Below are 14635 nucleotides of genomic sequence, written 5' to 3'. Positions count from 1 at the left end.
TATCAACGTGTACTCTGTATGTGGCGGATAAAGAACTCGGATCAGGATCAGAAGAAAATACAACTAGATCAGGATATTCCCTAGTGACACAATTAGAACAAATATAAAATATATTAAGCAATATAAAAAGACAATGTTGTAGTGTAGCTCATCAGATAGCATTTAACACTGAATCCTATTCACTCAGTTTAAAGCAGAAACAGTCTCTTACTGTGTGTGTGAGGGTCCAGGTTCATGGCTGGAGTCTGGAGGTTTCCCTTTGGACCGGTCACTCTTCATAGACAGACAGCCGGAGTCTGGAGACCCTGATCTCTGTCTGTGGAAACAACAATGTTTTACACAGATCATCAGTCTCTGTAAAAAGCAGAGATAACACTAACACTTTATAATAATAAACACTAATATCATGTATGGAAGCCTAAAAGGGCCACGTTTGCATTTTATATTTATTACGTATTTACCGTGTTCTGTTTCCTCTAGATCACAAGATACTGAACATAAGATGAAAGACCTTTTGTGATAACAGATTGACTATTACAATATCTCAAGATAATGACAAAAATAAACTGTGATCTCGAGATTTGATGACAAAATTGTGTTTAATTCCTCTTATCTTATTATTGAGAGTGCAGACTTTCTACATCTACATGTTTGAAGTTATCACATTACTGAATCCTATTCACTCAGTTTACAGTAGAAACAGTCTCTTACTTTGTGCCTGAAGGTCCAGGTTCACTACTGAGGACTGAGGGTTTTCTTTTAGACCGGTCCTCTTCCTCCACATCACTCATCTTCTGCAGTATGAGAGGTAACCTTTGACACACACACACACACACACACACACACACACACACACACACACACACACACACACACACACACAGTTGAATAAAAGCAGAACTCCAACTCTAAAGTTGTTTATTTTACGATAGTCTTATCGAAACCATTTGTTTTCCAGCCATCATAATGACAAAATTTGCCGTTGGTTTAAATCCATTAAAAAAATAGTCCGTTAGAAGCTGTCTACTTCCTGATTGTTTTGACTTGTTTTGTAGCTGTGATGGCTCAGAAACAGGGAAGTGAAAACGGTGTTTAATGACCACCTCAGTACAGACAGGTTTTACACTCGTTATCTGCAGTTTAGTTTGTTGTTTATAGTTGTACAAAGAAATGAACAAACCTGTTTTTTCCCTCCACTTCTGCGAGTTCACTTTTCTGAACACTGGGCTCCCTCCCTGTAGATAGGCCTCCCACTTCCTTCATGCTGTTAATTTATGTCATGGTGGGAGGAACCCAGTTAAAGGCGTATTACCTCTCCTTACTTTGCTGGAATGTTGGCCAGTGTCCTTAATCCACTAGGACAGAGGATTGGGTTTTATCCACCAGTTTTTCTCAGATGTTGTAATTGACTCAAAACTCAAAATAGTTGGTAGCATTTTTTAAACATTTAAAAAAAATATATCATTTCAGTTAGATCAACATGGCATGAACCACAACAGTTCACATTTAAGTGACACATTATTATTAAGTTGCCTAATAGGATGTTACATTATGGGTTAAAAGTTATTACGTTTTGGGCCCAACATTTTGTTACATTATCGATCAGTTGTAACATTTTGGGTTTTGATACATTGTTGTCCCCTACAGGCAAACCCATTATCTCCTCTCCCTCATTCACCTGCAAACCCATTATCTCCTCTCCCTCATTCACCTGCAAACCCATTATCTCCTCTCCTTCATTCACCTGCAAACCCATTATCTCCTCTCCTTCATTCACCTGCAAACCCATTATCTCCTCTCCTTCATTCACCTGCAAACCCATTATCTCCTCTCCTTCATTCACCTGCAAACCCATTATCCCCTCTCCTTCATTCACCTGCAAACCCATTATCTCCTCTCCTTCATTCACCTGCAAACCCATTATCTCCTCTCCTTCATTCACCTGCAAACCCATTATCTCCTCTCCTTCATTCACCTGCAAACCCATTATCTCCTCTCCTTCATTCACCTGCAAACCCATTATCCCCTCTCCTTCATTCACCTGCAAACCCATTATCTCCTCTCCTTCATTCACCTGCAAACCCATTATCTCCTCTCCTTCATTCACCTGCAAACCCATTATCTCCTCTCCTTCATTCACCTGCAAACCCATTATCGCCTCTCCTTCATTCACCTGCACTTTAATCTGATAATATTTTAATATCTTGTATTTTGTATGTTTTAGTTTTCACAGTGCTCACCATGTGCATGAAGGAAAATAAATCGATTGAAGCATCAGTTGGACTCAGAGTCATTGGCCACACCACCAGAGGGGCAGTTACAACTAGGCTCAGAGGGAAAGAAGCCGCTGAAAAAAAATATTCCAATAGAAATCATTTCATAGACACAAAATATGAACACTGAGTCAGACCAGATTAATATTGATGTGTTTGCAGGCTGCTTAGTTATATCGTAATTTGCTGATAAACAAATGTAGCTTTGCGGACACTAATTCATCATAAGTCTGCAAATTAGACAGACAGACAGACAGACAGACAGACAGACAGACAGACAGACAGACAGACAGACAGACAGACAGGCAGACAGACAGACAGGCAGACAGACAGACAGGCACTTTATTGATCCGTAAAGAAAATTCTTAAACCCAGTTGACTCCAGCTAAGTCCTGCTCTGTTGTTGCTCATTGTGAGGAGCAGTGATCCTTTCTCAGTGTGGCAGCTAGGGGGAGATGTCTCTCCACCTTTCATTACTGTGAACCACTGAGGATGTGTTGGCTGGATGAGTCGGTGATTTGAACATATGTGACTGGATGTGTTCAAGGTGATATTATTACATTATAGTAGTATAGTAATAATGTAATGATGACATTATTGTCAAAGAGTTATTTAGCTATTAGCAAGTTATGTTACTAGATTATCAGCTTTCATTACATTTGTTTTACAGTTTTACATTAATTGCAGTTAGTAAATTACTGGCTTTACACTGTGAAGGTTTCACTCAATTAGTTGCAGGTTGCAGATTGCTTTCAACATAATGTCCAATGCAACTGGAGTAAAAGTATTCAGCTGGCAGGTTTAATGAACAAACCCCAAACTGAGACCCACCAGACCAGGTAGTGGAAGGGGAACAACATCAGCCTACTGTTTTCTTTACTCCATCACACACCATAACATTTGTTCATTCATGTTTTACGTAGGGAGCCACTTACGGTTGTATGCAGCTGATCTCCCGCTCATCCTGCCCAAGTAGAGAAGCCAGTTCATCCAGGACGGCATCTGTCTGTCTGTCTGTCTGTCTGTCTGTCTGTCTGTCTGTCTGTCTGTCTGTCTGTCTGTCTGTCTGTCTGTCTGTCTGTCTGTCTGTCTGTCTGTCTGTCTCCCCTTCTGTAGGTTTCATCTTCTGGATCCTGAATGAATCTCCGCCCTGTGTGAAATGAACCAGGTGTCAAGCGAGGAGGAGCAGCCTGTAATAACCTCACATTATATTCATTGGTCTATAGTGCTTACGTCACGGATGCTGTGATCTGCTTGGTAACGTTGGTAACAACAGAGAGCCGCCATTGTGAGGAACAAACAGTCAGTAATTCATGTGATAAAGTCGGGAGAATGTGATTAGTGGTGCAGCGTAGGTTCATGTAGCCGTCACCATCTGATGAAGGATGAAAAACGATTGTTAGAAATACAAGTTCTCTCAAGTTCCCATCGGCCAGCAAGGAATATTAGAGAAGGATTGTGTGGACTATAGCATATAACCTCCACTGCTCACCCAGACATCATAGAAGAACCTATGAAGCATATTCAACGTACAATACAGTGTCTTATAAAAGCCTGAATAACTGGGGCGCTCCGGTGGTGTAGTGGATAGAGCGCGTATCATATGGGCTCCGGCCTTCGTGTCGCAGGTTCAAATTCGACCTGTGGACCTTTACTGCAGGTCATCCTCTCTCTCTCTCTCTCTCTCTCTGTCTCTCTCTCTCTCTCTCTCTCTCTGTCTCCTCATTTCAACTCTGTATAAAGCTTGAAAACTTCAAAAAATTGTCTTTAAAAAAAATAAGCCTAAATCACTTCCTGTATAGCTGGTTTCACTTTTTCAACCATAAGTGCAAAAATAACGAGCGCTCAATGTTAATTTATGAATGACGCACTAACAAAAATGTATCATTTTGCACACCATGGTTTATAGTTAAAATATATTTTAAAATTACGGACTTATTGAGAGCTCTAAAAAGCAAACTAGCTCAGTGTTGTTATACCTTATCAACTCAGGGCGCATCATTTTACATTATTTTTCTTTATTAGGCTAACACAGTTGAGCAAAGTTACCCAACAACCAGTGGTCAAAATACATAACTTATTGAAAATGCTTATGGCGACAAAAAATGTATTGGAATTTGGTAGAAATATTGTCAGTAGTTTATATTATAAAACCAAAATGTCCATTATACTCAAACATATGCCTATAAAGAGTAAAACGAGAGACACTGAACATTTGGAGTGGTCTCTTCATTTTTTCCAGAGAAATATTTTGTTTGTACCTCAAAATGGCGACCGAGCTTTAGGAACCATGGCAACCGAAGCCCGAAACGGACAAATTAAAAGTTAAATTAAAGGGACACTGTGTAATATGACATCATCAAGAAAGTTCTACAAAGTTCTAGAATGCAACGCTCCCTGGGTAACCCCAACCCTTTAGAATAATAACAGAAGCTACAGTGGCCTTCAAGGACAAGAACAATTCTAAATTTTAAACAATGCACCTGATGACATTCCAAAAACATGGATTCCTCCATAACACTTGCCTGCTCAATGTACAAAATGTAATATTAATATTTGGAATTCTCCGCTCAGGAGGATAATTCAGATTATTGGCAGAGGTGATTTTACACCAATGAGGACATATTTATGAATGAGGATATTGATTCTAGCTAATAACTTACTTAAAATGTTACACAGTGTCCCTTTAAGTTATTAAATTAACTTACTAGTCAATTTACACGACGGCAGAATAAATTGTGATAACTATGTTACATCATTACATTATCAGAAGATTAGCTATCAAAGCAGACAACGAACATTATCGCTAGCAAGAAAAATACATACAAACGTCAGTTAGTTCACCGGCTAACGGCCATTTAACCTGTTTAACGTTAGCCTACCTCGTTTACATACATAGCTCAACTGTTTGACAGAAAAATAAATAAAAGAAAAACGTTAGCATTACCAACCTGGCATGAAATCGATGAGAACTATCTCCTTTTGAGGAATCCAAGACGCGGTATTCATTCTCATAATAACGATTGAGTTTGAGAAGAAAAAGTGCCGTGTTTTTGGGGAGTGTTGAAAGTGTCCTGTCGAAAGAAATCAAGCATCAACGGTCGATGACGTCACGAACTGACACGCGACCTGCGTTTTGATTGGCTGTTGGAGCAACTACTTTCACAAAGTTGATATCTTTGCAGTTGGTTTTAAGACAAAAATATATATATAGGCTATAAAACTAGTGAAACAATATCAGAGCAATAGGCTATTCAAAAGAGAAAAAAGAAAAACTGATAAGATAAAATAAAATAAAAATAACAAAAGCAGATAGGCCTGGGAGAGGAGTCTTGTTGAAAGAAACCAAGCATCAACGGCCGATGACGTCACCACCGAGGCTTCGATCAGCGATTTGATTGGCTGTTGCGAGCAAACTACTTTGCAGTTGATTTTCAGACAAAAATGATATAGGCTACAAATATAGTAGTGAAACAATATCAAAGCATTATTCACTTTGTCTTGTTTTCAGAGTGTTTTTTCTTTGGTGTGCTGGAGCTTAGCACATATAAGAAAGCAAAGTATTTTATAATAAACCTTTTATTTCAGATTGTGTTCAGAACTGGGTGATAATAATAATAATAATAATAATAATAATAATAATAATAATAATAATAATAATAATAATAATAATAATAATTTTTATTTGTATAGCACCCTTCGCTCAGAGTGATTTCCATGCACAAAATAAAGAAAATACAAAACTAAACACATTCATCACAGGCAAGAGACCCGCAAAAAAAGCATAGAGCAACAGATAAAATAAATAAATACATAAAAAGTATTAATTAATTAAAACATGTTCAATGCATAAAACAAAGATATTAGAGACCACAACCATAAAATAGGATAAAATAAGGATTTGAAGTTTTCCGCAAAATGATCTTCCGGGAATAAACCGCAGAAGGAGCTCAAGCCTCAGGATCCACTGTGTTGAATATGACGTCATGGTCTATTGGAAATTGCAAATGTTTTAATCAAGCATTTTAATTTCTTTTCTCTTCTTCATTCAAGTTTATACTTCTTCCTACTCCTTTTCAGGCATATCAATTCAATATGTTATTTGTTTATTTTTTGTTTATTTTTATTTGTGAAATCATTTGAACATATTTTTTTATTGTATTTTCATGCTTTTAATTTTTCTTTTTTGATATGTCTGAAATAAAATTGAATCAATCAATCAATCAATCAATCAATCAATTAGCTGCTTTTGAACTTGTATTTGTCGCGATATAAGTCAAGTCTCTCTTAAAAAAGAGATTTTAAATCTCAATCGGACTAACCTGGTTTACAAAAGATTGTAGAAGGCTACAATATGGTTAGGGTTAGAATTTACTGAAAAGGACGAATTACAATTCATTTCATTTTGAAAGAAGAATGTAGGCTATGTACATTGTTGCAGCGTCGTCCGGAATAATCATAATCAATCAAATGTAAACATTAAAGACCTACTTCACCAGTTGGAATATGAAGGTGTATTGAATTTGGAGATCCTATTTAGTATAAATGTGCAAATTTTTTTTTTTTTTAATCAGATCATCCTAGCCTGAGAAAAGTGTCAGGGAGGGACCATAGGGGAGGGACCAAACAGAACAAGTGGAGCGGTTGAGGTACATGGATTCGAATCTCTATCCCAACTGCCATTTTCTCCCCAAATCCTCCACCCCAGCTTTAAGATGAAGATGAAATTTAAGTTGAAAGTATTCAAAAAGTAAACAACAAAAGTGCACATAACAATGAACAAACTTTTATACATGATTTTCAATGCTGACATTAACCTTCATATAAACCTATACTATCTATGATATAAACATATAGCACATTTCCATGTAACATATTCCATTATGGACATATATATACAGTAAGAATCACAATCCAAACCAGTGAAATCATTGACCACTTTGGTACAAATATCCTGTATATGAAACAGACATGATTTTCTTTTTGACTTTATTACTGATGCTCAATTTACGTCATCTTTTATTTTGTAAGAGCCATTTTATGTTTAATTTGTATTCTGCCTCCCACCACTTGGGGCAGTATACGCTGGTTGATTAAATAAGGTGCACATACTCATAGAGGTAACTGGCAGCAGGTGTTGCTATTTTCTAAGGAAGCAAACAGTCTTTGACCATGCTGACAGAGGCTGATATTGTGAATTACAAACTTGATAGATTATTAAAAAAAAGGCGTAAAGGATATTTGGCCTGCTTTGTTTTTGTTTTTTGAAAGGTTTGAGTTTAAATAAATACATATCATTTTGAATAGAAACCAGTGGACCGGACCATCTTTGTTTTACATGTGTAAAGTAAGTTTCATTTAGCAACCATAGTGGCAATAGTTTGAATGGCACACACACACACACACACACACACACACACACACACACACACACACACACACACGTAGTAACACAATGACAGTCAGAAACTAAAATTCACTCACTATGAAAATTAGGTAGATGAGATGAGACACACACACACTAAATCACAATGCACATTCAGACGTCCTCAGACTAGATTTCATAATTTGCTCTACATCATTTCATTGCATTTCTTCTCCTGATGAGTTGCAGTTTGTCGTTCTTCTTCTCTTCTTCCTCATCATCGACCTCAAAGCATTCTGGGTAATCTTCATCTTGTTCTTTAGAGAATGTGTAGACGTTCTCCTGAGACAAAATAATTCTCCATCAATCAGTGATACATGAATTCCAAAATGCAACATTGCAAAATAAAAAAAATTATATATTTTTTCAATCGTAAATATTAAATTCTAAATATGTAGCTCCGCCTTAGCTTCCTGTGTTTTTCAAAGTAAAAGTCCTTATTGTGTGAGCGAAGGGTTTTTACTATTCTATCTGATGCATTTTCCTGCTTTACAATCTGTACAGTATGCCGTCTTTAGACTCTTGATTCAGATCAAATATATATACAGTATATATAAGTAACAGAGAATATTGGATAGAAACTATATTATACTATCTATGATAGAAACCCCAGACTTACCCCCCAAAAATATCTTGGCTTTGAAAACTGCAGGGGAAAAACATGGACTCAGATCTCTTCAGTGGAGCTGGTTCCATTGTTGCTCGTTGCTGCAATGAAATGGACATGGACTTAGTTGCATCTCTCTCTTGATCACAAGAAGCAAATAAAACTCCCTGGCAGAAAGGAAATAGCAACAATCTGTCAGCATTATATATAATATATCTATGGTCATCACGCTTTGCACTTCTGCATCTCACACTCAGTTTTAACTTTTTATTTTACTTTAAATGTAAACTTAGCTATTGGACAGAATGGCATCTTGCCTTAGCAACAGCAGTTACTTACTAGCTGTCCAAGAGCATTTTTGTTACTGAGGTCTCAAAAGCTGACTAAAATAATTAAATTAAGAACAAATTGACTTTGGAACTTGTTTTGTGCAGCCATATCATCCTGGTACCAATAATGGTCGTTCCCATCCCTAACCCTAACAATTATTATTTGCCTCAGGGGGCTTTACAATCTGTACAGCATAAATGTTGTCTTTAGACCCTCGATTCAGATCAAATATTATATATGATTAACTTCTCTCACACTAGGAGCTAGTGTGAGAGTAGCATTTTTTTAACCTGTCTTTCCCTGATGTTCTCTTTATCCTTCCTACTTTAAGGGGCGCAGCGCACGCTGCCGACTCTTCAGTGTACCCCCCCCTGTCTCCCATGTTTGTTTATTGTCACTCAATGTCTCTTGGCGGGGTATAACTGTAAACAGATTATCGTTGTTTTGGTACAATGACAAAATAAACCATCTTGAATCTTGAATCTTGATCTTGAATCTAACGCGGAAAATTGGAAAGAAACCTCAGACTTACCCCCAAAACATATCTTGGCTTTTAAAGTTACAAGGGAAAAACATGGACTCAGATCTCTTCAGTGGAGCTGGTTCCATTGTTCCTCGTTCCTGCAATGAAACAACAACAAGTAAAGCAGCAGGAAGATATATCTGCAGTCAAAACATGCCAGGGAAGTTGCCCAGAGGAAAGATTTACTACTCAAAGCTCTTCTACAGCGTGTAGTGCATCTTATTGCTCGGGAGAAAAAAAATGAGACAGGAGAAATAAAGCTCAGTCTCAGTTTGGTGTCATAGTTGTCTAGGAGAAGTAGGCTAAATGAAAATGTTTTGAGATCTCTTTTCGAATTTTCCTTTCCTCTGGGTGGACTTGTGTTAAATCTGCATCATCTTTTGTTGTGACACATATGGAAGGTCCTTCACTTCACCTCTATGATCCGTTTGATTAATAATAAAAAAATAATTGTATCTGCTTTTCATGCATTCCAAAAAAAATAGCTCCGAAAAATTATCCGACAAAAAAAATAAACAAAACGAAAAAATATATTTTATGCCCCTTCCCAGATGCTGGGGCAATGAAGAGATGGGGAAATTACTGTTGCACTGTCATTAACACACTACGTGTCTATCTGCTTGTTGCATCTCTCTCTTGATCACATGAATAAATAACAACAATATGTCACGCTTTGCACTTCTGCATCTGTCTCTCTGCACCAGCAAAAGTTACAACAGTGAAAAGCAGAAACATCCTGGTGTGAGAGATTGTGAGACTGAGCTGTCTTTCACTTGCAGTTCACAGCGACTTTATTTTTTATGTTTTAAATTTGGATGCACATAAACTATCAATAATCTCTATATATGGCGCTCGTGGGGTAGTGGTTAGACGTTAGACCCCCCCCTCCACTTCCCCCTCCCTCTCCCGTAGCCTGTCTGTATTTAAACAGAAAATAAACTTAAAATAACAATTATTTTATTATATTGCATCGCAAATTGCAATATTGTCGACCATTATTATCACACAATATAGGCTACAGTATGTCAACGTCAGAATGGCACTGCCCTGTGGAGACGCTATTTTTCCATGACCAATGCCCCGACGAAAACATGTTTATATGTAAATAGAGCGCGCATTTAATATCAAGACATAGGCTACACTGGAAGAAAGTATAGACTTCAGATCCAAAACTGTGAGCAGGTTTCCACTATAATATCAGTATTATAGCCATTCACTGACAACATTATTATTTTTTTGCAGTAAGACAGTGTGTGAGGGTAGAGAGAATAGCCTGACTCTATTCAATATGATAAACCTTATTTTGAATTTGTTTTTTATCTTGTTTTTCCTCTTTTTCTTTTCTTTATGTTTCTATGTTTCTATGTAAAGCGTCTTTGAGTGAACTCCAATAAAGCGCTATATAAATCCTATCAACTATTATTTTTCTTAAAGGGACACTGTGTAACATTTTAAGTAATTCATTAGCTAAAATCAATATCCTCATTCATAAATATGTCCTCATTGGTGTAAAATCACCTCTGCCAATAATCGGAATTATCCTCCTGAGCGCAGAATTACAAATATTAATATTACATTTTGTACATTGAGATGGTAAGTCTTATGGAGGCATCCATGTTTTTGGAATGTCATCAGGTGCATTGTTTAGAATTGAGAATTGTTCTTGTCCTTGAAGGCCTCTGTAGCTTCTGTTATTATTCTAAAGGGGTGGGGTTACCCAGGGAGCGTTGCATTCTAGAACTTTCTAGATGATGTCATATTACACAGTGCCCCTTTAATATTATATTACTAACATCAAACCTTTACGAGGATTTACGAGGATTTACTACACAACCAGTTTCCTTCACATCCTTAATCTGCCCGGTAAACATGTTAACAGTTGCTTACCTTCCAGCGCTCAAAGAGGAAATGTAGGCGACAGTGTTCCGTGTGTGATAAAATAAACTGTCTGTCTGTCTGTCTGTCTGTCCGTCTGTCTGACCTCAAACGCTCCCCTGCTTTGTGACCACTAGGTTTGACTTTGTGACACTTAAAGGCCTACTTCACCGGTTTGAATATGAAGGTGTATTGAATTCTGAGATCCTATGTAGTATAAATGTGCGAAAAAAATTGAAATCGGTTCATCCTAGCCTGAGAAAAAGCCTTCTCGTGACATCACAGAAAGAGAAATATAGGGTTAAAAAAAAAATTACTTTGTAAATATTACTGTGATGTCTTTTACTGTGACATCACAGTAATATTTACAAGTACGTTTTTTTTTAACCCTATATTTCTCTTTCTGTGATGTCACGAGAAGGAGAAATATAGGGTTAAAAAAAACACTCTTTCTGCCTTTTCTCAGGCTAGGATGAACCGATTTTAATTTTTTTTGCACATTTATACTACATAGGATCTCAGAATTCAATTCACCTTCATATTCAAACCGGTGAAGTAGGCCTTTAACACGTTCCAACATGAAAGCAAAAGTATCAGATAGGCTGTAAATAGTCTCGATATGAATAGATCTGTGAGAGCCTGCTCCAGTCTGACTCATGTTTCATTGCAAATGAGTTTTTTCTGATAACACAACTTGATTTGCCTACCCTACTGAAAAGAAAGGAATCATTCTTACCTGTGTAGCGTACGTGTCACACAGCCAGCCAGTCACTACTAATAAAGCTTTATGCTCCGGCTGATTTAGCAAGGGCTGGCTTGTTTTTATTCGTTTAAATTTGCAAACCAATCACAATCGCTGTGGGCGGCGCGGCTCAGCCTATGGGCTCAGCACATGAACCAAAACAGTAGTGTCCCTGGCCCTGGAAATAGTATAAAAAAGGTCCTTGCAATAGTTTTAGAGACAGAATGATAAGGCCACCACCGTGTATTGAGAAGCTGGTGTTTGTCTATATTCATTTTAAGCTACTGTCTGTGACTCACTGTAGGCTACTTCCCATCCGCTAACTCTTGCTTTCTCTTGCGTTTCACACACACAGGGGAACTCTTTCGCTGCTAAACTTACCTCACTCACCCCCTAGTCCCCACTAAAAGCGTCTCCTCACACATCCATGGAGCTGTTATATAAAAGCGCTCATCGCACTATAGAGACTGTGTAAAAGAACACCACGCATTGACGTCAATCGCACAATATAACTGCCAATCTCGCTACTCTCAGTCGTAACAAAGGTATGAGTGGGCAGGTAAAGTCTACAGCCGCCTCATCACAATCTAGCCTACATCCACGCCAGACTAACCGTGTCCGTGATGATGTCTCATACAGATCAAGTCGAGAGTTTCCACCGCCAGCTGAAGAGAATTCAGTCACACACACGGATCTCTTTCCATCATACAGTTTCCATCTCTTTTGCATTTTCCGTGCAAAAGAGATGGAAATACGTCTTGTGCCTTTACCACACACACACACACACACACACACACACACACACACACACACACACACACACACACACACACACCCCATATGACCTGTGGCTAAAAACCACATCAGACTGTCTATATAATCATATAAAATGCTTTAATCACTTTTTTATTTCTGTTCTGTTTTAATTCTGAAATAAATACAAAAAGTTGAACCTGTTGAAACAAATACCACAAATCTAAAGTCAATGACCACCTTACAGTAGATCCTTCTCCCTGTATAAACCAGTTGTCATGTTTGTTAAGTCATGTGGCTTAAAGGTGCAGTGTGTAATATGACATCATCAAGAAAGTTCTACAAAGTTCTAGAATGCAGTGCTCCCTGGGTAACCCCAACCCTTTAGAATAATAACAGAAGCTACAGTGGCCTTCAAGGACAAGAACTATTCTAAATTTTAAACAATGCACCTGATGACATTCCAACTATGACACTTTCAAGATGGCGGCACTAGGCCTTGGTCCAAAATATGCAGAAATATGGACATATATGAGACCCTTTCTAAGGGAAAAAAAAATTATTCAAAACATTTTTTTCAGCTATTATGCACTAAATTAAACGTACTTATGGATATTATAATTATTTTCTACAAAATCTGCTGGGAAATATAACCCAATATTCTACACACTGCAGGTTTAACCTTAACCTAGGTGTAGTCAGTGATTCTGTAGAACTTTTGTTGACAAAATCACTTTTTATCAAAAAATCTGTATCCATTACCTGTCCATACGGTGTATGTTTGAAAAAGAAATCTGGTGGTAATACACAGCCTAGGCTCTGATACCAAATAACAAAGTGTGCCCTCTGAAACTAGCTAAATGCCCGTTTACAGAGTCTAGGCTGTGTATTAACACTGGATTTTTTTTCCAACGCACACACAGTACAGACAGATAGCGGATCGTGAGGAGATATTCACTGATTTTGACATAAAAAAGTATTCTCCAGAATCTCTGACTCCACCTTTAATTATTTAGGAATAACTTTACATTGTAGACACCTGATAATCATGACATTTGTTATGCCTTTAAATTACATTCTTATCATGTTGTTCACACTTCCACAAAAAAAAAAACAACGAACCCTTTGTGATATTACGCATTTATTCATTTCATATGTGAATACACTCATATGTGTAATAGCATTGTGTGCTAACTATAGCATTGTGTGCTAACTATAGGCACATATGGGTTAGTCATTGGTTCAGTCTGAGGTTACAATGTTCTTACTGGGTGTTAAAGGTGATGGAGAAAGTCGGGGTTGGTCAAATTTTTTTTTAAGATAATTTTTTGGGCATTTTCAAGCTTTATTAGACAGTACAGAGTTGAAATGGGGAGAGAGAGAGAGAGAGAGAGAGAGAGAGAGAGAGAGAGAGGGGGGGGGGGGGGGGGGATGACCTGCAGTAAAGGTCCACAGGTCGGATTTGAACCCGCGACCACTGCAACGAAGGCCGGAGCCAATATGGTACACGCTCTAGCCACGTAGGTCTCATTTTGTTAGCCCATTCTCTCATATGCAATACAACATGTTAATTGTCCCGTTATTGTTATATAAATGCCCTTTAAGTTTGTTACAACATGCTGTACTTTGTGTTTAGAAAAAGGTTCAAATGGAATGTTTAAAGTGGTGTGTTCCAATGATGAAAGAATATCCACATTTTATAGTAAACGTTGGTTTGTTGGTATAAGGCGATGTGTGTCCTCTGGTTAGTGTTCCCCTCTTCAGGAACTCATGGTGACCTGGATGAACTAGAGAGAGAGAGAGAGAGAGAGAGAGAGAGAGAGAGAGAGAGAGAGAGAGAGAGAGAGAGGGAGAGGGAGAGGGAGAGAGAGAGGGAGAGGGAGAGGGAGAGGGAGAGGGAGAGGGAGAGAGAGAGGGAGAGAGAGAGAGAGAGAGACAGAGACAGAGAGAGAGACAGAGAGAGAGAGAGAGGGAGAGGGAGAGGGAGAGGGAGAGGGAGAGGGAGAGAGAGAGAGAGACAGAGACAGAGAGAGAGACAGAGAGAGAGAGAGAGAGAGAGAGAGAGAGAGAGAGAGGGAAAATAGACAAAGTGAATTTAAGTGAATTT

General features: G+C 38.0%; 2 protein-coding genes and 1 long non-coding RNA gene across 9 annotated transcripts in view; all 3 read right to left on the bottom strand.

Moving 5' to 3' along the window:
- LOC307270236 (NACHT, LRR and PYD domains-containing protein 12-like) overlaps positions 1-1222 on the bottom strand; it is a 55927-nt gene extending 54705 nt beyond the window's left edge. For all 7 annotated transcript variants that reach the window (XM_080053423.1, XM_080053417.1, XM_080053420.1 and 4 more), the window contains exons 1-3: positions 1181-1222; positions 712-813; positions 212-316 (exon numbers count right to left, since the gene is read on the bottom strand). In XM_080053423.1, the coding sequence (XP_079909549.1) occupies positions 212-316; positions 712-791 (185 nt within the window). In that variant the 5' untranslated portion in view covers positions 792-813; positions 1181-1222. The remainder of the gene's footprint in view (positions 1-211; positions 317-711; positions 814-1180) is intronic.
- Positions 1223-7136: 5914 nt separating this feature from the next.
- On the bottom strand, positions 7137-9250 carry LOC307270245. The gene is made up of 3 exons (XR_013845539.1): positions 9168-9250; positions 8318-8406; positions 7137-7980 (listed from the first exon to the last, which is right to left on the bottom strand). It is a non-coding gene; the product is annotated as an uncharacterized lncRNA (long non-coding RNA).
- A 4416-nt stretch (positions 9251-13666) lies between these two features.
- LOC307270242 (sorcin-like) overlaps positions 13667-14635 on the bottom strand; it is a 26588-nt gene continuing 25619 nt past the window's right edge. The window contains exon 8 of the mRNA XM_080053435.1: positions 13667-14315. Within this exon, the coding sequence (XP_079909561.1) occupies positions 14289-14315 (27 nt within the window). The 3' untranslated portion in view covers positions 13667-14288. The remainder of the gene's footprint in view (positions 14316-14635) is intronic.

This window comes from Ammodytes marinus (genome assembly GCF_949987685.1).
Source record: "Ammodytes marinus genome assembly, chromosome: 25".
Classification (NCBI taxonomy): Eukaryota; Metazoa; Chordata; class Actinopteri; order Uranoscopiformes; family Ammodytidae; genus Ammodytes; species Ammodytes marinus.
This window is presented reverse-complemented; position numbering and strand designations above follow the sequence as displayed.